This window comes from Ursus maritimus, unplaced genomic scaffold (assembly GCF_017311325.1).
Source record: "Ursus maritimus isolate PB19 unplaced genomic scaffold, ASM1731132v1 scaffold_2, whole genome shotgun sequence".
In the NCBI taxonomy this organism is placed as follows: domain Eukaryota; kingdom Metazoa; phylum Chordata; class Mammalia; order Carnivora; family Ursidae; genus Ursus; species Ursus maritimus.
This window is the reverse complement of record NW_024424452.1, coordinates 1,597,645-1,625,590: the sequence shown is the minus strand read 5'-3', so window position 1 is coordinate 1,625,590 and position 27,946 is coordinate 1,597,645. Positions and strand designations below refer to the sequence as shown.

The 27,946-nt window shown below is 59.1% G+C and overlaps 1 protein-coding gene across 1 annotated transcript in view; it reads left to right on the top strand.

Moving 5' to 3' along the window:
• MAD1L1 (mitotic arrest deficient 1 like 1) overlaps positions 1-27,946 on the top strand; it is a 346,750-nt gene that overhangs the window by 124,369 nt on the left and 194,435 nt on the right. Inside the window, exon 11 of the mRNA XM_040634676.1 lies at positions 12,657-12,801. Coding sequence (XP_040490610.1) covers positions 12,657-12,801 — 145 coding nt within the window. The remainder of the gene's footprint in view (positions 1-12,656; positions 12,802-27,946) is intronic.

The following is a 27,946-nucleotide window of genomic DNA, read 5'->3' as shown; positions in this document are numbered from 1 at the left end:
AGGTGAATTAATTAAATAATTAAAAAAAGGGATGTATCCTGACAACGTGGTTGTCACTCACCTTTAAAAGGAAGGGAATTCTGGGGCGCCTGAGGGGCTCAGTCGGTGAAGTGTCTGCCTTCGGCTCAGGTCATGATCTCAGGGTCCTGGGATCGAGTCCCACGTTGGGCTCCTTGCTCGGCGGGGAGTCTGCTTCTCCCTCTCCCTCTGCCTCTCTCCATCTCTCAAATAAATAAATATTAAAAAACAATAGAAGGAAGGGAGTTCTGGTACCTGCTCCAGCGTGGATGAGCCTTGAGGACGTGGTGCTCGGTGAAAGAACCTGGACACAAGACAAACACTGTAGGATCCCATTCACATGAGGTCCCTGGAGTCATGTCGTCAAACTCAGACACAAAGTAGAGGGTGGGGCCAGGGCTGGGGGAGGGGCAGGGGTCAGTGTTTCACGGGGACAGAGTCTCAGTGTGGGAAGACGGAACATTCTGGAGATGGGTGGTGGCGGCTGCACAAGTGTGTGTATGAGCTCGATGCCCCAGGAGTGTAAACTTAGCAATGGTTAAAATGTATGCTATGTATACTTCACTGCAAACACAAAGGGCAAAAATGTAAGTAGACGTTTCTACAGATACGCAACAATCACGTGAAGAGCGTCGAAACTACCGTGAGACGTCGCTTCACGCCTGCAGGGACGGCCAGGAGCAGGGGGAGCACGGCGTAGCTCCTGGAGCAGTAAACTTCTGTGGTCGTGTGTCGTGACGTGTTACGTCTCTAGAACAGGAACGTAAGACGACGGAAAGTAACCCGTGTCAGTTGAGGCTGTGGGGAAACTGGAGCCTTGCAGACTGTGGGCGGGGTGCGAGGCAGTGCGGCCGCTGCGGGAACCAGTGTGATGGGTCCTCGGAAGGATCACGCGGAGTCTGGTCCGGCATATCCACGTGTAGTGCTGTTCCTGAGGGGGTTGAAAACGACATTCACCTGGAAACCCGCACTGGAGCGCTCACAGCCAGAAGACAGACAGAACCCAGACATCTGCCGAGCGTCGTGCAGATAAACCAGGCGTGGCGCACCCATCCCGTGGAGCACTGCTCATCCCTAATCAAAGCCCCGTGCGGACACACCTGGTACTGTAAGGCCGGACCCCGTGGTGCTCAGTGAGCTAGGCCCCGTGGTGCCCGATTGCACGGGATGGAATGTCCACACTAGGTGAATCCCCAGACACGGCAGTAGGTTATGGGCACCGGGGGCTGCGGAGCGGATAGAAGGGGCTGCCCATGGGCTTGGGGTGAGGAAGTCTTCTCGAATTTGTGTTATGTTTGGATACTGTTGCAAATATACTAAAAAACACTGAATTGTTCACTTTAACATGGATAAAATGGTGAATTTTATTTTGTGTAGATTTTATCTCAAACAACAAGTCAGTTATTTAATAAATGGTTTTGTAATGTTAGGGACCGAGAGGCTCATTGAGCAGATGCCCCCCCTTCTGTGTAAGTGGGGTGGGCGGAGGGATGCACAGGGCGGGGCAGGTCCTTGGCCCTTGGTGGTTTGGGGACAAGGGGTAGGTGTGTGGAGGGCGTGCCTCGAGTGGGCTCGGTGCTGCAGTAGACAGCTCACTGGGACCTCAGGTGCTCACTGGGGCCTCGGGCGGCGTGAACTCGGGGCACATCACTCCTTGGTGGGGGCAGGGCTGTGGCTCAGGCTCCTGGGGGTGCATCCCCTTGCGTCAGGATGGGGCGCTGCTCCCCGGAGTTTGCCGGTTGTGTGACTGGCCGTGAAGGGATCACTTGAGGGGACACAGTCTTCCAGTCACCGATCTTTGTGTCTGATGAGTGGGAGCGTGGCCATGATGAACTTGGGGCCACGGGGAACAGTGTGATCGTCTGTCAGTCTCTGTATGTAGGTGGTTGCTGGAGCCTTGTTGTGTCTGGGCAAAGCAAGGCTGGGCCTTGGAGCATTTTATGGATTTTCAGTCCTTTTGCCTGTCCTCCTGGCCTCTGCTGGTCAGACCCATCCTGCCCTGTATCCTGCCCGTGAGCTCCGTGAAGGCTCTCGCCCCATGTCTGCTCCCCTGGGCTGGTCCTTGACACTCAGCGTGCACTGATTCGTCGGCTGCGTGAACACTGAGTCCGTGGCTGCCTCTGGGCCAGGGGTCGTGTCTCGTGCAGGCTCAGGGCTACGTCCCTGTCTCCAGCGGGAAGAAAGATGGGCCACAACAGGCGGGTCCCCTCGTTGAGGTCATGCTCTTGCCTCTGTCCTGTCTGCCGGCTCCTTCCTTCCTGCCCCAACGGTGCTCCCTGGGGCCTGGCCGTGCAAGCCTCGGGGAGGTTCAGGGGCACGGCAGGGGTGAGCCCCAGTGCCCGGAGCCGTGGCCCGGGAGGCTGGCTGTTCTTGGTGTTCACCTGTCGGGTCTGCTCTGGTGGACGGGCTGCTGGATGTCCCTGCGTCGCCCCTGCCTTGTGGGTGTAGTGGGCCCTCACTGTCTGTGGCCGCTCCCACGACCTGCAGGTCACTGGCTCCTCTCCCGAGTGTGGCAGTGGGGCCACGTGGCATGCCAGCACTGCCCTAACTGTCCTCTTGGTTGTCCAGGCTCCTTTTCTCCTTCAGGAATTTCAGAAAACTAGCAAAGTATTTGTAATTACACCAGACCTTTATTTTTCTACACTATCTATTCAGACACTTCCAAACTTGGAACCGTATTGTCCGGTCTGGGGAATAAAGCTGAATGCCCACCACCACCCCATTCCCGCCCTTCTGCCGGCACTCTTGGTTCAAACCCCCCTCGGATGCACACGTTGGAAGGTGATGTGCAGGGCGCACCCAGAAGACGGGAGAGGTGGTGCCCACAGTGTGTCGGGGAGTCTTCGTGTCCTCGCCCCACAGTCCTGTGCTGGCACGTTCTGGAGGCCGGGTCTGAAGCTGGCTGTGTCCCACGTGCCTCTGGGCCCCAGGGAACGCGATGTAGGAGGTCGTCCGGGTGTGTCTGGAGCCCCCACGCCAGCCTCCACTGCCACAGTGGGAGAGCTGGGAGCCCTTCTGCCCAGGCGCCTGGTCACCCGCAGAGGCGTGGTTCCGTGGCAGCGGCCTCCGCACGCGGAGCCTGCCCGGCACCTCTTCTGCCATGGAGCAGAGCCATGCTCCCGCAGTCCCGACAAGCGCTAGCCCTTCCTTCTAAAGGTCATTTCTGTCTTAGTCAGTTGTTAAAGTTCAAGAGGAAATAAACTGCTCGGAGCTGGCATTTCTCAAGTGTCAGCTCTCCAGGCCCCCGAGCCTGGGCTGAGCAGGAAGTGGGTTAATAAGTGAGCTGCTGTGTCGGCACGGTGATGGCTGAGCAGATGCTTCTCCTGTCGCAGCTTCACTAAAAAAATCGTAAAACAGAAACTAATGATTTTTTAAAATCTCATTTTCTCCTTTCATTTCTGTTGTTCAGCAGGGGAAATGCTTTAGAGATGTTTATTAGTGGGGTGCCAGGCCTTAGAGAGCTTGTCAGCCACGGGCACGTGGAGGGAGCGCTCCTCCCCAGCGTGCCCGCACGTGGCCCCCATGTCCTGCCTCCCTGATGGGGGCTCCTCCCCGGGGTGGGGGGGACAGCGGCTCTCCAGGAGGGGGTCAGCATCAGCGTCCCCACAGAGGGGCCACACCTAACCGGGTATTGACTCGTGCTTTGGGTCGAGGACAGCAGAATCGACGGGAAAGTAAACAGGCAGGACGGGCTTTAGTAATCAGGCACCGCCAGGTGGCTGGAAGGACGCTGCTGGAGCGCTGGTGCTGGTCGCCGGCTGTGCCGTGTGAGGCCGCAGCTCTGCCCGCGCAACCGCGGCTGTCCATCGATCCTCGGCATGTCGGGTGCCTCAGCCGTGGAGCTGCTAGTGGGCTGTTGGCTGACGCCAGAGAGAGATGTGGGGGCGATTCTGCCGGCTCATCTGCCACCACCTCTCCTGCCTTGACGCCTCCCGCCTCGGCCGGGCCTCTGTTGGCCTCCTGCCCTCCCTTGTAAACTTAGGAGAGGCTGGGTGGGAGCCCCTTCTAGGGTTTTTACACACCCCCGGCCCCCAGCTTCAGTCTGTGGGGCAGACGGAGTCACTGGGAAGGCGGGAGGACACCCAGGTCTGCTCCTCCGCAGGGCCCAGTGCCCATGCAGCCCGACTTCAGAGGTGCCCCGGACAGATCTCAGTGTTCGCTGTCACATGGGGCGTGGTGGCCGTGGCTTCAGACTGGAGCTGCTCTCGCCCTTTGCAGATGAGAGAATCTGGGGGTCTCACAGGAAGGTGTGGACGTGAGCGAGCAGGTGGCAGTCGTGGGGGGATGGCGTGAGTCTTTGGAAAGGAGCGAGCGCCGCATGCACGTGACCCTGGGCCGTCCAGGCCGGCATGTGTGCCTGTGGCCATCAGCAGGCTGGTGGGGAGCTCCTTGGGGCAGGGGTCTGTCTGCCTCCACTCCTCACGCCTTTCCAAACCTTAAATCCGGCACTTGTGGTAGAGGGCAGGGACTGGTAACCGGTGTCTGCAGGGAGCCAGCTAGTCAATGGCTTTTGCCCTTTTTGGCCACAGAATCTGTTATATGAAAACGGCCACAGATGCCACATGAATGACCAGGTGTGGCTGTATTCCAGCCACATTTTATTTTCCAAAAGCAGGCGGTGGACAGTCAGCCGCGCGTGGGTGGAAGAGCGGGAACGTGGCACCTTTGGCTGGGCTCCCCGCCTGGCCCTACTCCCTGCTCCTTGTGTGACTCCCTGTGTTCTGACCCTGGGCTGTGCACACACCCTCAACCTCAGGGATGTGGTCGGCAGCACCAGAGTGTGTGGCTGTGATCCCGGAGGACTTGAGGGTCCTCACCTGCTGCGTCTCGGTGGCCTGGGGCGGGTGTTGAGCTCATTCTGCCGTGTGCCGGGCACGCAGAGCTCGCCGCACGTGGACTCCCCGCGCCTGTGATTTGGAGGCAGCCCCACCTGTTTGTGTGCAGCTGGGAACGGATCAGCTACATCAGATTATTCCTCGTGGTGGGATTGAATCGCAAGCACAAGGTGATTGTCCTTCTCCCATCCCAAGGTCGTCGGGAGTGTGTACGGCGTGGACCTGGTCATCCGGCTTGAGACGCTGGGGCAGCAGGCTCATCCGAGGCGGCGCTGGGGCACGTGGTCGGGGGCCGGGGTGCGGATGCCTGGCTTGCCCCGCCTGCCCCTCCTTTGAGCGGGGTTTTCGCATTTCTCCTTCTCTGGTTTTGTTTCGTTGTTTGGGTTTCCATTTTTATTTTTCAGAGAAATGTGTAATGACACTGGGAGACATTTAGGATGGGAATCAGATGGCATGCATGAGGACAGCTGCGTGCCACCCGGCCCAGGCGTCGAGGGGTGCTGGGGTGAGGCTCACTGCTCCCTTGCCAAGGCAGCCCCTCCAGTGAGTCTGAGCAGGACCCACCGAGGAGGCGCCGCCCGCCTCTGCCCTCTTCTCCCTTCCCCCTGCACGTGGTGCACGTCGTGCCACAGCTAGCACGTGGCCAGACTGATGGAGCCTGTGGTCGCACTGCTGTCCCCAAGACCTGCCCTCACTGTGCTGGGCAAGGCTGGCCCCACCGTGAGAGGGCGCCCCCGTGCACGTTCCCTCACCAGGGGGCTGGGGGCCCTGTCCTCTGACTGCTGTGGGTCAGCACCAGGACCAGGCGTGCAGGGGTGTCCTCTTCTCACACAGCCCGTTGCATGCCGGGCAGCCTGTCTGACTTCTGTGGAGACCCCGGCTGCTGACCTCTTCTGCTTTCACCTCTGTTCCATGTGCAGCTTTGGAAAGCATATTCTGGTGCAAGTCTCAGCCAGGAGTCTTTCAAGGAGATCTTGGCCAGCACTGGACGAGGCTGCACCATGGCTTCTCCACCCCAGCTGAGCGCCCCCCCCCCACTCCCCGTGAAGGCAGGGGCACGGCAGGGGAGTTCACACTTGCCTTGCACTTTGTATCTGTGTCTCCTTAGATTCCCTGTTGCCCGTTAGGCACAGCAGGACAGAGATCGGTGGCTTCCCTTTTACTGGGGAGGAAATGGAAGGTCAGGCTTGCTGGGAGCACCCGAGCACTCAGATGCTGAGTGGGCTCCCACTGGCTTTCTTGGAGCTCTCTAGCCAGGGGAATCCAGGCCATGGTTAGCGTCCCGCTCTCGCCAGTGCCCTGGGATTGGCCGTGGGCTGTGTGTGTTGAAAGCTTCCAGGCAGGCGTGCCTGGCCACTGTGGTGGCCAGAGCCTCACTTGGCAGGGAATTTGTGAGTAGAAGCCTGCCCATGGCACAGGGCTGCCTCTGGGACAGCGTTTCTGCGTGCCCGCCTTCCCAAGCTGCCGCGTTTCCCAGGAACATAGCTGGGCACGTGTTTTTTGTGGCTGCAGGATGTGTGCGCCATGCTGGGGAAGCTGTCCCGTTGAACGGTTTGCCGGGGTTACTCATGAAGGCGTTCCATTTCAGAGTGTGTGCGGTGTGCACTGCTGGTAGATTCCTCCAGAGTTGGGCAGGGCACGCTCTCCTCAGCCTGGCCTTGAGCAGGGTCCTCCCGTGCCCCCCGCCCTCCCCTCCTATTGGCCAAGTCTCCCAAAACCCATCTGTGTCCCTCTGGTTTCCACTCACGGAAGCCCTTGCTGCACGCTTGCCTGAGTCACCCTTTCCGGAGGCCCGGATATCCGTTCTCCTCTCATCTTGGCTGGTCCGGGAGCCCCGAGCCGTCAGTGAACTCCAGGGGCCAGACTGGGGATGGAGGCTTGCCGTCCTTTGGAACTGTAAGGTGAGCATTTGATGACCTCACGCTTGCGTTCGAGTGTGGAGTGGTGAGTAAATGCCTCCCCAGCCTGGTGGGACGAGTTGGGAATGGAGGCACTAAGCAGATGAACACATGTGAGTACAGAAAGCATGACATGAACACAAACGATGAAGACTTGAAGATGGCGGGAGGGAAGCTGGTGATCTGACGGGTGTCACATCGAGGCTGTGAGATGGTCACGGGAGGTGGGAGGGTGTTCCAGGCCGTGTGCCTGCCGTGCACCGCAACCCAGGTGGTGGAGGCTGGGGGACTGGTAGGAGTGGGAAGGGGCTGAGGCATGGAGCCCCTGTCAACCCACTTAGTGTGTGACCTCGTGCTTGTCTGTGTTGTGTTGAAATGTGCTGATCCCACTCCCCTGCCCCACGCCACTGCCCCGGCCCGGCTACACCTTCCAGAAGGAAACCCGAAGTCCACAGGGGAATCCTTGTCACACAGGACCGGGCAGCCAGCGGGGCAGCCGCTCTGGCTGGAGGTTGACCCTCATCAAGCAGCCTTCCACCTGGGGATGACTCTGAGAGTCATTCCCTGTCCCTAAGACCACCTGAAGCCTGCACGGCCCCTCAGTCCTGAAGGCCAGCTGCCCCACCCCCTTCTCTGTGCCTGGGCCCCCAGTCACTCCTCACCCAGGTAGTGGGGTCTCCCCCGGCCTTTGCCCCTGCGCTGCCCCCTTGCTGTGCTCCGGGTTGGCTGGAGTTTGGCCCCTTCAGGGCTCTGTGCACCTTGCCCTGTCCCTTGGGTTCCTTCTGGCTGGTTGTCCTCCTGCCCTGTCTTTGGCCCCAGGGCATCCTGGCAGCCCTGAGCCATCCAGCTGCTGGTGATCCAGTGTCAGCTGAGAGTCTGGCCGTGTCCTCCAAGCCTGGTGTCACACAGGGTGGCTGTCCTGTGCCCAGGAACAGCACGTGACCTGCACGCCGGTTATACCTCCCTGTGTTGGATCAGCCAGCTCTACCTGCTGTCCACTCGTTGGCCCTTAGCCCTGCCCTGTCCTTTTACGGCTCGTCCCTTCCTTCTGCTGGACACACAGACTTCTAGAATGTTCAGCTTCTCAACATTCCCCGCTGAGCCTCGATGGAACCAAGAGCTTGGCAGCCATGTTTTTGTGGTGTGGGCAGCTGCCGCCAGGCCCTGTGCTGTCTGGGGCTGGACCTGTGTTTCCATCCATCCTGACTCAGCCTGGGAGCCCGAATACCTAGACAGGAAGTGGGGTCACCTGCTTGACGGTGGTTTGGCCTGGGCAGTAGCCCTTGGGGTGCACAGGGCCTCATGTGAGTGAGTGAGTGAGTGAGTGAGTGAGTCACTTGGGGCCAGAATTCCCTGTCTGTTAAATGGGAGAAGTTAGTGCTTTGATCTACATTCTGAGAGCCCTAAGGATTATGCTTTAGGGATTTTGCAAAAAAGCATGAATAAAGTTTTGTGAATGGTTTTTTAGTTTTGCACAAAAGTGTACTTGCTAGAAATCAGTGTTCTATTTATCCTGTCCCCTGTTGGAGACCCCGTGGCTTAGCTTGTGCTGTGCAGTTACTGCTCTTGGGCAGCAGTCAGCAGCGGCCAGCACAGTCCCGCGCTTACGCGCCAACACCTTGTCCAAGTGCACTGGCTAAAGGTTTACTCGGCTCACGGTTGTTGTTTTGGGTTCGAGTGTGGCAATGGCTGTCGGCGTTTGCGTGCTCCGTGTTTATGAGCCAGACAAGACTTGGCACGAGGCCCTGGCCCCACACCAGGCACAGAGCTCTGGGGGATGACTGTCCTTCCTGCATGGACAGCACCGCCCTGTCCGGGTCCTTCCCAGAGTGGTGGCCGGTCCTTGGGCCTTCTGCAGCACGGTGGGGGGTGGCCGATGCTCTTCCCTGGGAGAACACAGACAGCGGGGGAGGGGTGCTGCAGAGGTCTTGCAGGGCCAGAGCCTGCATCTGCCGTATCTCCAAGAAGGTCATTAAAATGTCTCCTGCCGCTTCAGAGTGAGCTGTGTCCTCTGTTCCTTGAAGGTGGGTGCTCTCAGGCAGGGGCCTCTCTGAGGAGGAGGACGTTCGGGGCCGCAGTACAAAGATGCTTCTCCGAAGTGCAGACCTCGTCTCCTTCAGCCAGCGCCAGCTCAAAAAGGCCTTGATCGATAGGCATGCGGACTGTCCTTCAAGCACTGAGCACTTCGTTTTGAACTCCCAGAGGCCTGTGGAAATGCCAGTGACCCCAAAGTTCAGCTTACGCTTGAAACTAGCGGTTTAATGTTTTATGAGTTTTCTCGTTGCTTCCCAAGAATGGCTGAGGTTCACCGGAGAACACATGGCAATGCGAAGAGTTGGCTGTCCGGGCGCTGGTGTCGTGGGTCAGGGCCCTGGGCTCGGCGCGCACGTGGGGTCCCTTTCTGCCCCTCGGCATGTGGGGGCGGGGGCAGGGCCACCCGCTGGCTGGTGGTTTGAACAACTCCTTTGGGACACTTTGGCCTGGGTTCGTGGAAACGTCAGAAAACCGTGCTCCTGTGGGAGACCAGGCCTTCTTGGTTCCTGAGGGCCTCGCTGTTCCTTGCCCTCTGTCGTGTGAGGCCCGGATCCCGCCACGGGGCCGGCCCCCTGAGTGTGCCGCCAGCCGTTACTCTGTCTCTGTGGAGTTGTACGCACAAGTGAGCCCCTCCTGACTCCTCATTCCCGGCCTGTGCCTTACTTTCCTTTGCAGCTGGGTGGGCATCTAAATGGGGAGGTGGTCTGCACTTCCTGACTGCCATTTGCTCATCTGCTCTAACACCATTTGCCCTGAGACCCTCCTTGCCCACATTGGGGTTCCTCTCCCCTGCTCCTTCCCCGTGTGATAGAGCCGTGCCCTTGGCCCCCGCGCCCTGCCCTGCATGCCTCCTCCTGGAAGTCCCCTCGCGTGCCAGTCATGCCTGTGTGTGTTTGCTTCTCGACCGTCCTGTGCCCATGGCAGTGACTGAGTTGCGTGGTTGGACCCTAGTCCCCTCCCCACTCTCTGCTTTGCGGCGGGGGCGCTGGCAGGAGGCTACACCATCCGGGCCCCCACTGAGGTCTGACTCGCCAGTCAGTGGTGCTCGCAGCCCCAGGAACCGAGCTGTTTCCTGTGGCGGCTGCTCCGTGATGTCAGGGCTCTCTCTTTCTGTCTCGGCTGTGACTTGTCACAATGTCTCAGTTCATGTGAGCCATGTGGTTTCTGCGCCCCGTCGGCCTGCAGCCTCACAAGGTCGCGCCCATGCTTCTCGTTCCCTGGGTTTGTGCAGGGCCGCGGAATTGTCGCTGTGGCCCATCCCCGCTGGGCGAGCGGCCGAGTGCGTCTGGCTGCTGGTGGTGCTGGGGAAGCCTGGATGGAGCGTTTGGTGGTGCTCCCTGTGGTGCCCTGGGGGGGGGTTTACCTGCAGTTTTGTCTTTTGAACGGTTGGGCACAGACCGGGTGTCAGGCCTTGGGGCACAGGGCCAACAGCCCTGAGGATGGAGCTCATCCCACGGCGGTGGGCAGGGCTGCCCACCCTGTGCAGGGTCATGCGTCCTCTGGCGTTTTTCTTGCCCTTCCTCGTTTCCTGGAGAGCATTATACCACTGGGAGAAGCAGGTGTTCTTTCTTTTTTTTTTTTTTTTAAAGATTTTATTTATTTATTTGACAGAGATAGAGACAGCCAGCGAGAGAGGGAACACAGCAGGGGGAGTGGGAGAGGAAGAAGCAGGCTCATAGCAGAGGAGCCTGATGTGGGACTCGATCCCGGTACGCCGGGATCACACCCTGAGCCGAAGGCAGACGCTTTAACGACTGCGCTACCCAGGCGCCCCAGCAGGTGTTCTTTCTAACTGGGCCTGAGGGCTTTGCTAACCTGAGCTCAGCCCCAAAGCCCTGAAAGGCCCAGTCCCCGCCAGACGCACGGGGGCGCTGCCTCTGAGTTGACATACTTGTTTCTGTGATGTTTCAGGACTGGGCTGTGGGCTTCGGTCAGACACCGGGGGTCTGAGGCCCAGTGATGCTTTAAGGGCCTGCACGGTGAGCTGGCAGCCAGGAGACGAGGATACAGGTGTCCTGTGTCCCGGCTTGCCCCCCGCTGCCACCTGCTCTTGGGGGGGGGTGGTCTCCCGTCTGACCCCCACATGGCTAAGAGGGCATCGTGTTCCCACATGGCGGGGCTGGGGGCTTGGCAGACTCCCCCAAGGCTGTCCCCAGCGAGCCGGTGCTCAGGACAGCCTCTGAGTAGCTCGGTCGGACGGTGTGCTGGCTGTGGTCTTGCCTTGCCGTGCATGAGCGAGGGAATGGGGCCTTTCTCATTCAGTCGCCCGTGTCGGAGCACAGATTCCAAGCCATTGTGAGCTGCTCACCTGAGCTCAGTGGTTCTGGGGTCGATGGACCAGTGCTTGATTCTCAGGCTGGCCTGTGGAGAGTTTAGATGGAATGAGAACTCAAAGTAGTCTCTTAACAGTTCTGTTCAGGTGAACATGGGTGCCTGTTTTTATGTGTCTGGTCGTGGAGCACCTGGAGGGGGCAGGTGTGGTCGGTCGGCGGTGCAGCTGGGTCACACCTCAGCGTGAGACTCTGGGATGGCCGGAAGGAAGGGAGAGCAAGGGGCCCAGCCCGTTGTCCGTTCTCTCAGTGTGATCACCTGTCCTGAATTAAATAACAAAGCCCCATGCTCAGGTGTGGGAGAGAAGCGAGCGCTGTCCGCCGTCCCCGCAGACGAAGGTTTTCTCCAAGTCGGGCAGTCAAAGCCGAAAGGATGCGGTCACAGGCCAGGTGTGGCTGAGCCTGTAGGCGCCCTCCGCGGCCCCCAGCCCAAGCGGCGACGCGGTCCCGTGTCCCCCGCACCACCTCTGGGAGCGCACCACAGTCCCTGACAGCACAGTCTGAGTGATACTCTGCTTCCCCGGACTTTTGGGATTGTAAGGATTTCCTTCAGAAAGAGGTGCTTTCCCCACCCTGAGGGGTTAACTCCTCACTGAGGGTCCTTTCCCGGGACACCGCCCCTTGCGGCCCCTCTCTGCAGAGCTCCCTTCCCTGGGGGTTTCCCTGGTCATCATCCCGTCCATCGGGCCCTGGGGTCGGCCACTCTGGGTGTAGAATCATGAGGCCGCGTGTTCTCGGGAGCCTGGGACGACTCCTGCTAGTGCTGGGCCCTGGCTGCCCTTGGCTGTTGAGGAGCACGTCGGAAGCAGAGGGCAGCCCCAGGCAGGACTGAGAGACTAAGGGCATTTCGGGGGAAAGAGAGGCAAAGACCAGGCTCTGAAGGTGAGTCACAGCCATGCCAGGGAGTCGGGTGTTAGCCCGTGGGTGGTCAGGAGTGCGGGGTCCTGACCCGGTCCTCCCACAGTCGCCTGCCGTCTGAAGGACAGACCTGGGGGGGGGGGGCTGGCCCAAGGGAGACTTAAGGAAGGTGGGCGTGCTGGGGGTGTGGCCTCTCATGAGCAGCCACCGCGGGGTGCCCTGGCCCACCGGGGTGTCAGAGCCCCTGCTGGCGGCCCGCCGGGCAGCGCGGTGGGAGCGGGCCCTAGCTCGGGGCGGTGGGGCCTCCCCCACACCAACTGCACATCTGGCTGCTGTGATCCGGATGGAAGTGCTTGCTGGTAATTTAGCTCATTCAGAAGTGCTTTCTCCCAAAGCGCCGTGTTGCTGACAATTTTTCCCATTGTGCGTGGGGTTGAGCTCCCCCTCCCCCCGCCGCCTGCCGTGTTCTGGGATCACCCTGGGTGTCTCTTTGAAATCCAGAAACTCCTGAAAAGCTCTAAGTAGCTATTCACCAGTGAGGAAATGGCAGCGTGCCGCTTGCACGTGCGGCTCTATTTTGGGACTGGCGTGACGAGCGTGTCCTGGTTCTGGGGGGCCCGTGGCTGGGCTGGCGTCCTGTGGGCCAGGTCTCACTGCTCTGCCCTTTGGACTTTCTTGTGCAGCGCCCGCGTGCTGGAGAAGGCCCGGCAGCAGCTCCAGGAGGAGGTCCGGCAGGTCAGCAGCCAGCTGCTGGAGGAGAGGAAGAAGCGGGAGATGCAGGAGGCCCTGGCGCGGAGACTGCAGAAGCGGGTCCTGCTGCTGACCAAGGTACGGGGCATGGCAGGGGTGCCCGGGCTGACCCCACTTGGGGTGCCTGCCGTCCCGGCCAGCAGCCGTCAGCCCATCCCTGCCACGTCCAGCCGGAGTGTCTGGTACCCCGGGAACCCATGGTTGTCAGGATCGCTACCCGATGAAGGGCACTTCTAACCACGGTGGTTTATGTGGTTGACCAGGCAGGCTTGTGTGGAGCTGCCTCGTGTCCCCCCACAGAAGAGCGTCCGCTTCCCTGCATCAAAAGCGGGGCGTCCTGGGGGCTTTCTTAGCCTGTGCTCTTATCCTGGGATGTTTGTGGGGTTCTTAAATCACAACAAAGACTTCCCCAAACTCTGGTGGTCCCTTTGGGGCTCAGGGGGCTGACCCGGGCTCCCTCTCTCAGGCAGGGTCCGCCCTGCCCTAGGTTGTGGGCGAGGGCAGCCTTCCCTTCCTTCAGTGACCTATGAGCGCAGGGTGAGTGGTGGTGGGTCTGTGGCCCATGGTTTGGAATGAGAACTGTCTCTGGGTGCAGATGCCCTGGGTGGAATGTTCTTGTTCCCAGCCTCCTGGGTGGGGCCAGGCTCTCTCTAATCGTCCTGGGCCTGAAGAGTTTCCGATGTCTGGCTCAACAGTCTGCTAGAGCAAGAATTAAGGTTTTGTGTGTGAGCGTGTTACTTAAACGTTCCCTTGAGTGCTGAAGTTTCAGGCGACAGGGAAGAGGGAGCCTGAATCTGTCTCTAAATGCTCTCCAGGCACGAGTGTGGGGTGTCCAGCTTGCTGGGCAAAGACTCCTCCCGTCTGCCCCGAACCCGACCCTGCGTGGGCCGAGTGGGCCCATCCTGGGGAGCGACGGTCCACCTGGGGGATGCTAGGACCTGTGCCTCATGCTCTTGGCCTCTGGGACCTCCTGCTTACGAAGCTTTGAGGGGACAAGTCCTGTTTCAGCTACGAAAAGCCCCCCGTTTCATGCCTTCTCCAGCACACTCCTTGCCGTGCCGTGTTGTCGCTTAAGAGCCGTGGCATCACTCAGGGCCCTGGGTTCAGGGGCTTCCCGGGTCATGCTAGGCCGACCTCTGCACACAGGCCCCTGGGGCTGCCCCTGCCCTCCTGGCTCTGCAGGTGGTCCCTGCGGGGGACTCATGCAAAATCCCCTCATGTGCCACCCCCAGGACCTTGGCTGCCTTCTGGCAAAGACGAGGACACGGTCCTTTTGCCTGGGTGCTCGTGGTCGGTGACGGTCAGGGTATGGAGCCGCCCTCTTGTGCCCCCACTTCTTCCTCCCTTCCTTCCCCAGTGTGTACTGCATGCCACCAGCTCGTCTCTGTGCCTCCGCGGGGTCATGGCCTTTCTAGTGCTTACAGTCTAGCGGGGTGGGCAGGAGCAACACACATATTTGCCAATTGTAACGGAATTTTTTTTTTTTTTTTAAGATTTTTATTTTATTTTGGAGAAAGAATGCGTGTGTGCATGGGGGGAGGGGCAGAGGGAGAGGATCCCAAGCAGAATCCCCACTAAGCACGGAGTCCGACACGAGGCCCTGTCTCAAGACTCTGAGATCATGACCCGAGCTGAAATCAGGAGCCGACCACCCAACCGACGGAACCACCGGGCGCCTCATATGACGGAACTTGGGTTGGAGCTGAAGCCATCCATGGTAGAGCTGGGGCCTGAGGGCTCGGTTTGTGGAAGTCGTGTGCAGGATTTGGGGAAATGGACATGGAGGCGCTGCCAGTGCTGCTGGCATCGGTCCAGACCGTGGGGGGCAGAGGGAACAAGAGGTGGACGGCACGCCTGCTTGGAGGGCATGTCCATGGCTTGGGTGGAGTGGTGCATGTGCCTGGGGCGTGGGACGTCTGGACCTAATGTTCTACAAGTGGGGGCAAGGCCAGGCTGCAGTCCCTGACGTGGGAAGCTCAGGCTTTCCTGCGGAGAGAGCAGGGGACCTTCCTCTGTGACCTTGGAGAAGGTGCTCAGTCCCTCTGGGTCCCCGTTTTGCCGTCCACAGAGCAAGCAGGGGTGCGGTGTGCTGAAGCAGCCTCATGGGCCAGTCTGACTGGCTCCCGTGTGGACAGTGCTCGCGAGGCCTGTGAAGACCACAGAAGGAGGAAACAGGATGAGGTCCCCGAGGGATTGAAGCCTGGGACCAGCACACCATCCGGCAAGCCCACCTGGGACATGTCCCCGCAGGAAACGGGAATCAGCGTGTGGAACAGGTGTGTGCTCCCCCACGTTCACGCAGCATCGCTCACAGCAGCCTGGGTGCCCGGGCGGAGAAGACGCGGTGCACAACGGCATGTCACTCAGCTACGAAGAAGAAGGAAATCCTGCCATTTGTGACGACGTGGGTGGACCTGGAGGGCACGGTGCCAAGTGAAAAAACTCAGAGAAGTACAAATACTGCATGATCTCACATGTGCGATCTGAAAACACTGAACTCATGCATACTGGATCGGTGTTCGCCAGGGCAGGGGCTGGGGGTGAATGCGGTCAGAAGGGACAGACTTCCACTCGTAAGATACGTCATAGAAGGAAAAATACAAGCCACAGATGTGTTGCGTGCCCCCTCTTCATGGGAGGCTCTGGGGCACCCTGTGCCGTGGGGGATGCAGCTCCCCTTCCTGGCCCTTGCACCCCCCGATGTGTGTGGTGGCATCAGAGCTGCAGGTCTGCTTAGAAGCGGGGTGATGGGCTCGACGGCTGTGCACGCCAGCCCTGGGTGTGCAGCCCTCTTAGGGAAAAGAAGCTTTGGGAGGGTCTGTCGAGGGCGTCTGGGATGAGGCTCGTTAGCCAGGTTGATGGGCACACTGGTAGAAGGCTTTCCCGGTGGCGGGGGTGTATGTGACTCACTTTACCTTCCTCCAGGTCATAGTGAATGGTGGGCCACCGGTGGCCTGAGCCGCAGGACACAGTGGCGGCCCCTCGTGTGTGGAGCCCGTGCGTGGGCAGTGGGCAGCCCCGTCTGGCCCCTGTCCCCATCACACATGGGCGTGTTCCCCGCTTAGACCGGCAGTGGGGGCCACAGTACTCTGTGTCCCGTGTGGATGTGCTCACACTCACTGGGCTGTGTCTCTGTTCCTCATGCATCTGGAAAGCGCCTGCTCTGTCCCCCACAGGGCAGCCCTGTACTCCAGTCTCCGGTGGCACCTTGGCCACAGGGTGGTGTGGCTGGTCCAGGAGTCTTAGTGGGGAGCCCGTGACTGCCGCCGTGTGCTTGCCCGTGGGCGAGTGGAGCTCCATCTTCAGGGCTGTCTGCCCGGCCTCGCGGTGAGCTCTCACGGCTGGATTTGTAGGCGGCCCGGGGCTTCTGGGGCCATACTCCCTGCGAGGTCCGTCCTGGTTAGTGTCCAGCTGGGGACAGCGCCCTGTCCGCTCCTGGTGACTGCTGTCCTCATGGGACATGGTGATGGGGTCTTATTTGCCTTCAAACAATTATCGTTTTTGCTTTCTTTCTTTCTTTTTTTTTTTTTTAAGATTTTATTTATTTATTCGACAGAGACAGAGACAGCCAGCGAGAGAGGGAACACAAGCAGGGGGAGTGGGAGAGGAAGAAGCAGGCTCACAGCGGAGGAGCCTGATGTGGGGCTCGATTCCATAACGCTGGGATCACGCCCTGAGCCGAAGGCAGACGCTTAACGACTGCACCACCCAGGCGCCCCTGTTTTTGCTTTTAATGAACTTTATTTTCTACAACAGTCTGAGAGTTATAGCAAAGCGGCGAGGATAGCTCAGAGTCCTCACACAGTCTGCTGTGCTCCGTCTCCCTGGTACTACTCCTCACTTCAGCATGGCGCGGTCGTTACTGTTCATGAACCAGGCCTGACCGGCGTCACTAACTGAGGTCCGTACTTTCCTCCTGTTCGCTTAGTTTCCCCTCAGCCCTTGCTCTGTCCTGGGATCCCGCGGGACTGTGCGGTCACCTCTCCTTGGCTCCTTGGGCTGTACCGGCTCCCCCGACTCCTTGCCTTGGATGACTCCAGTACCTCAGAGTGTGGCCCGGCCATCCCGTAGCAGGTGCCTCGGCGGACACCTTGCCTGTAGCAGGCACCTCGGCGGGTGTGCGTCTGAGGCTTTCGTCCTTCTCACCTGGAGGAGGGGCACCAGCCATCGACGTGACTTGGCCGTGTGGACACAGACTTGGCTCCTGTGCTGAGCTGTGTCTGCCAGGTCTGTCCATCTACATGGTGGACTTCAGAAGAAAGTCACATGCGTGGCCACGCCTTGGGAGAGGGGGGTTATGCCCCTCCCTGAGGGCAGCAGCTCCTGTTCCAAATTCTTCTGCGTGAGATTCAGCTCTCTTTCCCATTTAGTCATTGATTCAGTCGCGTCCTTATAACAGATGGGTCATGAATGTTGACTTTAGGTTTTGGTTTTGATTCAGTGCTACTTGACTTCATTGCTTTGGCCACTGGGAGCTCTTTCAGTTAAGCCTCGGTGTGGGGGCTGAGCACATCGTCCTTCCTTGCCGTCTGCTGCGGCAAGGTCCCTGGGCTCATCCCGAGCGTATCCTGCCCAGCCCGGGCACCAGCCGCAGCACCAGGACCCCACTCGCTTCCCGGCAGAATGGGGTCAGGATCCGCGCGTGGGCGTGGGTGTGCTGGTTCTTCCTGGTCCCGTCGGCTCACAGAGCCAGAAGTGCGTGTGCGTGTGTGTGTGTGCACGTGTGCATATCCATAAACACTTCCCTGGGCCTTTTCCTGAGTTCCCGTAAGCCACACATGTTCACACGGACGTGTCCACCTCCAGCCCATACCACGTGGGTCAGCCAGCTCCCCCAACCCTGACTGCTGCCGTCCACCACCCCTCACCCAGCCGTTCCATGCAGTTGTTAGCCCCGGGTGATGACTCTTTGTATTTTTAGCATTTTGGTTTTAAATCATTACAGATGACAGGAAGACGCTAGGGTAGCACAGAGGGTTCCTCACACCCTTCACCGTTTCCTCAGTGCTTCTGCTTTATGTTACTGTGGTACCACGAGTGGGTACTGGCACACGTGTGTGTATTTCTGTCTTATTGTCACATGTGGATTGGTGTCGCTGCCGGCGGCAGGGTGCCACGTGACCTCACGCACACTCAGCCACCCCCACCTCACCTGCCCCACAATGGCCCTGACACGGCGGCCACTCCTCTGTTTTCTGTCCCTAAAGTGTTGTCCTTTGAAGAGCGTGGTCAGTGTGGGATCGTCCTGCGTGTGGCCTTTGGCTTCTCCACTCAGCGGACTGCCCCGATCTGCCCAGACCGTGCTCCCTCTTTGCTGTTGAGCAGGACTCCGCAGAGTGGGTGCGCCATGGACGTATGATCGGGTGCCGCTCGGAGGGCGTTTTTGTGGTTTCCAGGTTTTGCTGTTACGAATACTGCTGCTAACAACGGTGCCCAGGTTTTGGGTGGCTGTGAGTTTGCTTTCCTCTGGGCCCGATGTGGAGCCCTGCATCCGTGGCCCCTGGGAGCTGGGGACAGGCTGCTCCTCGCTGGCCTGGAGGTGGTGGCCAGATGGTGTTTCTGGGGCTGCTGCTCCAGGCTGGTCTCCACGTGTGGGTGTGGGGACGTAGGTAAGCACAGTTCTTCCTTACGCAAAGCCTGCGTGCACCAGTTTTCTGTTGCTGCTCTGGTGGTACCATGGCTGTGGCAGTGAATGTGGCACAAGTGTGTCATCTCACAGTTCTGGGCAGGCCCGGCTGCTTCCTGGACCCCAGGTCCCCCCAGACCGCAGCAGGGTGCCACCTCTAGCCTGCGGGGCTTTGGTGCGGAGGCTGTCGGGGAGAGTTTGCGCCCAGGTTCGCCGGGCCTGTTGTGGAATTCAGTTCTGTGGTTGTAGGACCAGGGGTCCCGCCCATGCCGGCTGTCCTTGCTGCTGGCACCTGCTCACATTCTTTCTCACGCTTTCTCTGTGGCCCCTCCAGCCGCAGGGGTCGAGGCCACACTGCACTTCTCTGCGGCTTCCTTTTCTGCCTTCGCTGGCGAAGCTCTCTGCTTCTCCAAGCTTTCGTGATTTGGTCAGCCCAGCAGCCTAATCCTCTGGTTTCAGGGTCCCTGACTTCAATTCCATCTGTAGAAATGTCCTTGTCTTGCTGGGTGACCACGTCACATCATGGCCCACCACCTGCGCAGATAAGGATGGGTGGTGCTGTGGACGCCAAGGCTTGGAGACTCAGATGCCTCCATGGCCGGGCAGGCAGCACAGATGTGGGGAGTGGTCCTGCGTGGCGGAATAGGTGGACTGGGGATGGGGGCGTGTGCCACCCCGAAGGGGCAGCCTGGCCCGGCCCCAGCCGCCGTGTGCCGCAGGAACCGTCCGAATCCAGGAGAAGTCAGCACCCCTTACGTGAAGTGTGTCCCTGTGGGAAGATCTGCCCGTTGGCCGTCAGCAAGTATGAGAAGAACCTTCCTGTCAGCACAGTGGCCACGCCGCTCTCCTCCGTATCCTCCGTTTCAGTAGGTGTGCAAGCGAGCACCACACCAGGGGGGCCAGCGACGGCGAGCCCTCTCTGTTGGTCAGGATCACTCGGGTTCCAGCAGACATGCGCCTCCCCTGGGCTAGAATCCCGGTGGGAGATCCCTGTCACACCAGTGCCTCATGGCGGGAACTTGCAGGTGTCCAGTGTGTCCCCCGTGTGCGGACCCCTGGCCCTCCGTGCCCACACTGCACCCCACCTTTGTGAGGTTTTGTCCTGGCTGCCTTCTTGGGTATTTTCTGTCCCACCAGGTGACTGCCCGGGTCCCAAGGCAGGAAATTTCCATCCCCCCTGTCTCAGCAGGTTGGAAGCCGATGGCCCTTCCTGGCCTCATTCCGTCCTCACCATGACCCGCGGCGCTCACGGGCCTCGCTGAGTTTGGGAGAGAGTGGGTATTGATTGCCTGGTGCTGACTGATGGCTTAGACTGACTGTTGCTCGAAGGCACGTTCCCGATGGGTCGATAGCAATCTCCCGCGCAGCCCCGGGTCCGGCTCGCAGGGACCTGTCTCGCCAGCCAGTGGGGTGATGAAGCTGTTCATCAGGCCTGTCTGTGTGCACGGGGGTGCGGCCGGCCTGCCGCGTCCTGCTCCGTGCCAGGTGCACGTCCGCTGGGTGTCCACATTCGTAGTGACCCTGCGAGCTCCGCGGTGTGTCTGTCAGACGCCAGCCGGACCTGCTCCTGTGCAGTTGCTTCCTCCCACGTGGCGCTTCTCGGGCTCCGAGGAGTTGGGGTGCCGGTCTCCCCGTCCTTGCTGAGGAGACAGCCGCCCCCGCCCTCCTCCCTGGGCCCGGGCAGAGCAGTGTGTGCCACGCTCCCGCCCCACCCCACCGCGGCTCTGTGCCGGGCCGGCTTGGGCTCTGGGTGCCTGTGTCCCGTCGAGGGCCCTCTTTGTGTGCTTGACATTTCCATGCACGGCGCTTGGAGCGTGCGGTTTTGTTTTGAGACCTTACTAAGCGGCTCCAGTCTAAGGGTTTAATTGTTACTGATAGCTGAGAGCGTAATCACCTTGGTAAAATACCACGACTATTTTAAGCAATTGAAAATTGGCTTCCAGAACTGGGTGAACACAAACCATTTTCCTATTTGAAATGAGCTATTTCCAGTGTGCCCCTAATATTCCGCAATATGGTTATAGAATTTTGTTATTTATAGAACCTCAGCAGTAAAAGCTAACTTTTTAGCAAGAAATTAAAAAAACAAATGAAAGTAGAAGCTTCCCTTAACTCTTTTTTCTGTATCCTAACTGTTCTCTCTCCCAGATTCCAGGGTGCAGTGGTTTCTGAGAGGAGGACGCAGGTCACGGTGTCTTACTGACCACCTTGGGGATCAGAGCTCATGGTTTGGTAGTGATGATGCCCTACCCTTGAAAGAATGGGGTGGTGGTCCTCCCCACCACCACCAGGGTGGTGGTGGCTTCCTCTGTGTCGGGCATGGCAGGGTGTGGCGTGCTGGCTGGCAGAGGACGTCCCTCACGCTCAGTGTCAGTGGGGCTGCAGGCTGTTTTGCGGACACCTGCCCCTGTGGGTGCCCCTGGGTCTGCACCACAACCTTGTGGCTCTGGCTTCAGTCGTGCTCTGGTGGGCTGCGGGGGTGCCACGCTGTTTCTTGGGTCCACTGGTGCTCGGCAAGGTGGGCCCTCCCCGTGTGGGGATTTAGAGGCTGTTTGCCCTTGTCTCGTGGAGTTCTCTCCATATTCTGACTGCGAATCTCTTGTTGGAGACGTGTACTGCCACATCTCTGGTCTGCGGCTTGCTTCTTCTCAGTTGTGTCTGTTGACTGATAGCAGCTCTTTTTTTATTTTTTATTTTTTAAGATTTTATTTATTTATTTATTTGACAGAGAGAGAGGGGGAGAGAGCATGAGCAGAGGGAGTGGCAGAGGGAGAGGGAGAAGCAGGCTCCTCACTGAGCAGGGATCCCGATGTGGGGCTCGATCCAGGACCCTGGGATCATGACCGGAGCCGAGGGCAGATGCTTCACCGACTGAGCCCCCCAGGCGCCCCCGAGTAGCAGCTGTTAGTGTTAGTACAGACCAGCTTACGGATTCTGTTACCGTTGTGTGGGCGCTTCCCGAGCCTTGGTGACCTCGGTGGACACAGTCTTTGCTGCCAAAGTCATGGAGAGAGTTAGCCTTTCTCTTCTAACTGCTTTATCGGCTCACCTTTTACAGATTGGTGTTTGGGTGTGACAGGCGGTAGGTGTCAGGATCATTTCTCCCAGATGTTAACTGGATTTCCACTGGCGGTCATCTTGCCGCAGGTGCAAACACCGAATCGCTATGTTGTACCCCTAAAACTCACGCTACGTGTCAGTTACCCCTCACTTCACGTTCTCAGAAAGATGATTTTTTTTCTCCGTTGAACATGCGGCTGGCCCGGCACCATCTGTTGAGAGACCAGCCCTTTCCCCTGGAGTGTCCTGGGGCCTTCGCCGCCTGCCACGGGCTGCTCCTGGGCAGTCCAGCTTCTGGGTTCTCTGTTCGCGGCCATCGCCTCTCTTTACTCTGCTACCTTGTCTTCTGTGTTACGGCTTTATGGCGTGTCTGTACCTGGGAGCCAGCCTTCACATCTGTTCTTCTGTGAGATTCTTTGGCTCATTTTGGTTCTTTGCCTATCCTCATACATGTCAGAATCCGTTTGTCCATTTACCTGGAAAACTCTGCTGGACTATGATAAGGATTACAATGAATTTGTAAATCAGCGTGGGAAGACATGACATCTGCCCATTGTCTTCTGAACGAGAACATCACGTTAGATGCATTTTATTAGACACTTTCCCAAGTATTTTCTGTTTCCAGTGCAGTTTTAATGGCCTCTCTGAGGACTCTGACCCCGTGCGTGTGTGTTGCTTGGGTGCGGACATGCGGTCGGGTTTTCGCTGCTGCCCCGTGCGCAGCAGTCTTGGGGAGCAGCTCCGGCAGAGCTGAGCCTGGTGTCTGTGAACGTCGTTCCCGGGCTGGCCTCTTCCTCTCCGGTCCTTGTGCCTTTCCTTTCCTTTTTTCTTTCCCCTCTTCTTGCCGGGACTGCCAGTCGACTGTGGTGTGGAAGTGACACGGGCCATGTCCTTGTGTCACGCAGGTCAGGAAGCTTCAGTACTTGGCCAACGAGGATGACGCGTGCGGTTTGTCTTGTACGTACTGTTTATTGAATTAATGGAATCCCCTATTTGTTTTTTTTTTTTTTTTAAGATGTGTAAGTAATCCCTGTGCCCAAGGTGGGGCTTGAGCTCACAACCCTGAGATCAAGGGCTGCACGCTCCACCGACTGAGCCAGCTGGGTGCCCCATTTGTCATTTTCTAAAACGCCTACCCCATCAATTTTGATGTGGGCTATTTTTATTGTTCTGAGTATTTTCGCATACTCTCTCTGGATTTGTGAAAGCCGGCCTTCAAGCAAGGTGTCCCGTGCTCAGAGCCACAGTGCAGGCAGATGGGATGCTGGGAAGGGGTGGAAAGAACCCATACACACTCTCCTGCTCCTTTGCTGTCTCATCCTACAGATCCTGGTGGAGTGAGTCCTGCGTGCCGGGCTCTGTGCCGGTCACTTTGGGGGCAGAGCTCGTGCACAGGCCTGCGCTCCAAACGGAAGGGCGCCTCCCTCCAGGGGACAGAGTGGACAGTGACGCCGTGGCGACTTTGCTGAGCTCTGGAGTCCATCGGGGGAGGGGAGGGGAGGAGCCCCGGGTGAGCCTCCTGTGCTGGAGCCTGGGCGCCACCTTTGGGTTTCTGTGCACGTTTGTTGAGTAACTGTAGGTCCGTCGGAAGTTGTGGAGACAGCGGGACACCCTCTGCCCTGGAAACATTGCCCATGATTGTAGTGCAGTTTCAAAACCAGGCATTTGGCGTTTGCTGTGTGCGTGTGTGTGCGCACGTGTGTGCGTGTTTGGGGCTGGGTTCTGTGTCGCGCTAGCACGTGTGTCGTTTCACGGAAGCACCACCAGCACAAAGACCTTCCGCCTGCTGTCCCAAAGGCAGAGCCGCCCCGTTGTCCCCTGCTCTGTTTTTCATCTCTGCTGATTTTGGCATTTCAACGATATCATATAAATGGCACGATACAGTATGTGACATTAAAATTTGTATGTTTTTAAACGAATAGACTATTTTTCAGAGCTGTGTTATGTTTGTGGAAGAATGAAGGGGCAAGTACAGACTTCCTGTGCACCTCTTCCCCTGGCTCAGTACTAGTGCCGCTGTGAGCACCCTGCCTCAGCGGGGTGCGTCTGGTGCAGTCCGCGATCCGGCTGCTCCCCGGTCGGTGACTCAGGTCCGTCCTTACCACAGGGCTGCTGTCGGGGTTGTGCGCGTGTGCTTTGACAAGTGCGTGATGTCACGTGTGCACCTCTGCAGGGTCACCTCACAGAACGCTGGCACTGCCCTCATTCCCCTGTGCCCCACACCCCCCCCTTCTCCCCCAGCCCGGGCAGCCCCCGGCTTTCCCTGTCTCCGTCGTGCCTTTTCCAGGATGTCCTGCGGTTGGAACCTGACAGCGTGTAGCCTTTCCAGACGGGCTGCTTTGAGCAGCGATGTGTTTGCAGGTTCCGCTGTGTGTCCTCAGGGCTTGACGGCTCCTTTCTCTTCAGCGCTGGACCTAACAGCGCTCGCTTCACGAGGGGCATCTTGGTGCCTCCAGGTCTCGGCAGTTTTGAAGCTGCCGTACACACTTGTGTGCAGGTTGTTGTGTGCGTGCGCAATTCCGGCGTCCGTGTCTGGATCGCACGGTAAGGGTATGTGTCACTTGGAATGCTTAACACCAGTGCTTCCTCGAGTATCTGTGTCTCCCCCTCCTGCAGCTTTTCACACAGCGTGTTTCCTTCCCTGTTTGTAGACGCTCTTTGGGGTGGGGTGTTGCTGTGTTCCTGATGGGCACATAGGACATGGAGCCCGGGAAGGACTGACCTTGAGGCGGGGGCGCGTGGGTGGGCTCTGGCTCCCCGCCCCCGGCCTCCTGCTGGTGACCTCTGCCCTCCGGCCGCCCTCCTAGGACAGGTGTTGAGTCATTTCACCTCCTAGCGTGTAACTGGGTGTGCCTAAGCCTTCGGGGCACGTGTCTGTTTTCCCGGGTGACTGTGACGGTTAACGGAGGTGGCACCCATGGGGACTAGGGTCATGAGGGGCCGAGCCCTGGGCGGGGAGCAGGTGCGGATGGTGCTCCTCCCACTGTCGCTCCAGCTGCCCGTCCCTGGCCACAGGCTCCTCTCCTGGCGCCTGAGCTCAGGCGGGTTGCTGACAGCTCGACATCCTGCACTCTTACCTCCACGAAAAGCAGATTATGTCCGTTTCTCTCCCAAAAGAACTTAAACAGCAGCTGCTTCTGATCCGCGTCGCCATCTTCTTCCCGCGTCCTTCTTCAGAGCCCACGAGTTTCCTAATCTTATTAAAAGGATTTCTCTTGTATGCCTTCCTTTTTAATGCTGAAAAGTCCCGGGCTTAGGTGGCATAGAAGGGAAGGCTGAAAGCCCCCGGCGCTCTCTCAGATGCGCTCCCCCTGCCCACCCCCCGGCGGTGACTTGGATCACTCTGCACCTGCCCCCACCCTCTGCCCGAAGCCGGCCGCCACACGAGCTTCATCCTGCACAGCGACCTGTGCTCTACACGGAGATGGTGAGCTCGCTCTCTCCTGACTGTGTTTACGTCTGCAGCCGTCTGGTGGGGGCCTCGGAGATGGGCAGGGACGCACCTGGTGTGTGCAGGTGGGTCGTGCCTGAGGCCCGGTCTGTTTTCAGTCTTGTGTCCGGGGGGTTCTAGCTGTCCTTGTTGGACTGCCGCTGCTGTGGGGCTCATGGCCATTTCTGAGTGATAGGGGTCACTAAGCCACAGCATGTCTTCACTTTCCTACTCTGGACCTGCATTGTCAGGGTTTCCCATCCACACACATGCTCTTACTGATGTCCTGGGGCCCAGTGACCTGGCATGTGGTTTTGGGGGCCTTGCCGAGGTGTGCTGGGCTGAATTGGACCAGAGCCCTCTGTCCCTGTGACTTGACATGAGGAAGCTGAGGAGCTTGACCGTGACCAGGTTGGGGGCTGTTCTGCCCACCCTGTGGCCCACCCTTCCTGGGGCACCCTGGCCTTCTCTGCTGTCCCCCTTCTCTCTGTCCTGATTCCCAGCCTGTCCTCTCCACGCAAGACTTCCCACTGGGTCCCCTGGAACTCTGGGCCTTTGGTGTAGATGGATTTTGGAGGGCCGTGACTGCTTTCTCTGTAGGCCGAGAGGAGTGCTGACGACACCGGGTTTGATGTTACAGATAAGCTCTGTGGCCAGGCAGCGGGCTGAGTGTGCCCCTCATTACCACCCCCCCGACGTTAGAGAGGTTGAGTAATCCCGGTGACTCTGCACTGTCCCTTGGGAGGGCACGAGTAGGTCCTTTAGGGCGTAGCTCCTCCGTGTGCCCGCACGTTAGGTGAGATCCTTTGGAAGTGCAGAGTTTGAGTAAGCGGCCCTGGGCCTGTCTGCCCGGCTCCCAGGTGGTACCTGGGCTGTGGGTCAGTGGACAGTTTGAATAGCAGACTCCAGTCCATTTCAGAGCCAGTACAAGGGGACCCGTGATGGACCAGGCCCGGGAGCGTGCCACAGCGGAGACATCGCACACCATGGTGACACGTGTTTCTGTCCGCATGGTGTCCAACGCTGACGGCTGGGCCTTGGTGTTGCCGGTGAGGTCTCTGCAGATGTTGGCAGGTCCCCCACTGTCCACATCCAGCACTGGTCCGTGCTGCACCCTGCTCTCCTTCGGTGACCGCGGTCCTCGCTGCATCCCCTCCACCCCCCAGAGCAGCACCTTTCCTGCTGTGTTCCTTTGTTTATCCGTTTGCCCTCCGGGTGTCTGTCCCGCTGTCCCCGCACCTGCACCCTGCCGTCCAGCGGAGGCTGGTGGCTCCTGAGGGGCAGGGTCTGCGCTGCACATCCTCCTCTTCCTGCTTCGGTCCCCGAGCCTCGCGCCCAGCCTCTGGGGAGCGGCAGGAGCCGGGCTCGGGACTCGGCAGCACTCTGCAGGGTGGGGTGGGTGGCTCTTCTGTGAGTTGGGGTCTCAGAGCCCCGCACCGCCATGGGGAGGGCCTGGGCAGTGATTCACACCCTTTAAGTTCAGGCTCAGATTCAGACCTTGCTTCTTCCTTCCTTCATATGCCCCCTTCACTTTTGCCTGATCACCGAGAAAAGCCTGGAGGAGGGTAGTGTACGTCACTCGGCCCGTGGTTTCTGATTTAACATTTGTCCTGCTTAGCGCCGCGGCCCTCCTCCTTCCAAAGATAGGCAGGATCCTCTCGACTTTAAAATTTAATTTTCAGGTGTTAATACATTGTCCTTTCAGCTTACCTTTCTAGGCTGACATTTCTCTTACATCCAGTGAGGTAGAAAAGTGCACCTGTTCTGTTATGGGAGCGTGCCATTTGCAGGGTTATTAGAAAGCCGGGCTTGTCACCAGTGTCACTGCATTACCCACCGAGGGGGCGGCTGGAACCGGGTCGGGGCAGCGGGAACAGTCCTAGAGAGAAAAGCAATTTTAGGAAATGTAATGAAATCAAAACAAAATGCCTTTTATCCCTCCGCAATTTGAAGATGTTTATGAAGATAGGGTTTGACAGGGTGTTGGGGGGTGGCCCCCGGACCTCCCACCATCCATCCGCAGGCCTCGGGGCCGGTGCTGGTGCTTCTGCCCTGGTCCTCTGGCTCTCAGGCTCCCCAGCTGCGTGGCTCACTTGTCCTCTTCATGTCTCCTGAGAGGGAAGGGGCTCTCATGTTTGGTTCAGCAGCAGTTTGCTGTTCGGAGGCTCTTAGTGTCTAGTCAGGGGTCAGGAAAGCTCTGCCGAATGTTCGTTGGACCAGAGAGGGTGACTTGCCCAGAGTCTGTGTTACTTAAGGGGCAGTGTCCCACCTCTGTTCCCCATCACCTCTGCTCCCCGTCTCCTGCCCGCGCTCGCCGCCTTTGCCTGCCAGCGGCCCCCTCCCGCCTTCCTTCGGGCACTTGGGGTGTGGCCTGTGTGAGCAAGGGCTCCCGCCTCTGCCAGTGGGCTCCTGAGACGGGCAGCCCCTCTGCCGCCTCGTCTGCCCGCCCCTGGATGGGTGTTTGGGGCCGTCAGAAGTGGTTGCAGCGAGATCGTGGACACAGATGTGTCTGCATTGAGCGCTAGGACTTAAAATTAGACGGAGCTGCTGGCGAGGGCAGTGGTGGCGCTCAGAGCGCTGGTTCCCCGCCCAGTGCCTCTCGGGTGCCACTGCTGCCAGTAGCCACACATCCTGCTGCTGCGGGACCTGCCTCTAGGCCATCCTGCTGAAGGCTTCAGGGGCACCCAGATGTCCTAGACCTCTGCTGGCGGCCCTTGGCCTGGGGCTGCTTGGCTGTAGGCCTGCCGAGGCAGTGTCCGCGTTCTGGGTGCTCCCAGGCTCTCGCTGGCCTCTGCCCCCGACTTGTCCTCCCTGTCCCCACCCAGAGAGGGGGTCCTGGAAGGTGCCTATGTCCTCAGTGTGGGGACGGGACCCTGCGCCTTCTCTCTGGGGGGGGTCCCCACAGCCTCAGTGTGGGGGAGGGACCCCGTGCCTTCTGTCTGGGGGGTGTCCCCACAGCCTTAGTGTGGGGGAGGGTCCCCGTGCCTTCTGTCTGGGGGGTGTCCTCACAGTCTCAGTGTGAAGGGGGGACCCTGTGCCTTCTGTGTGGAGGGGTGTCCCCACAGCCTCAGTGTGGGGGAGGGTCCTCGTGCCTTCTGTCTGGGGGG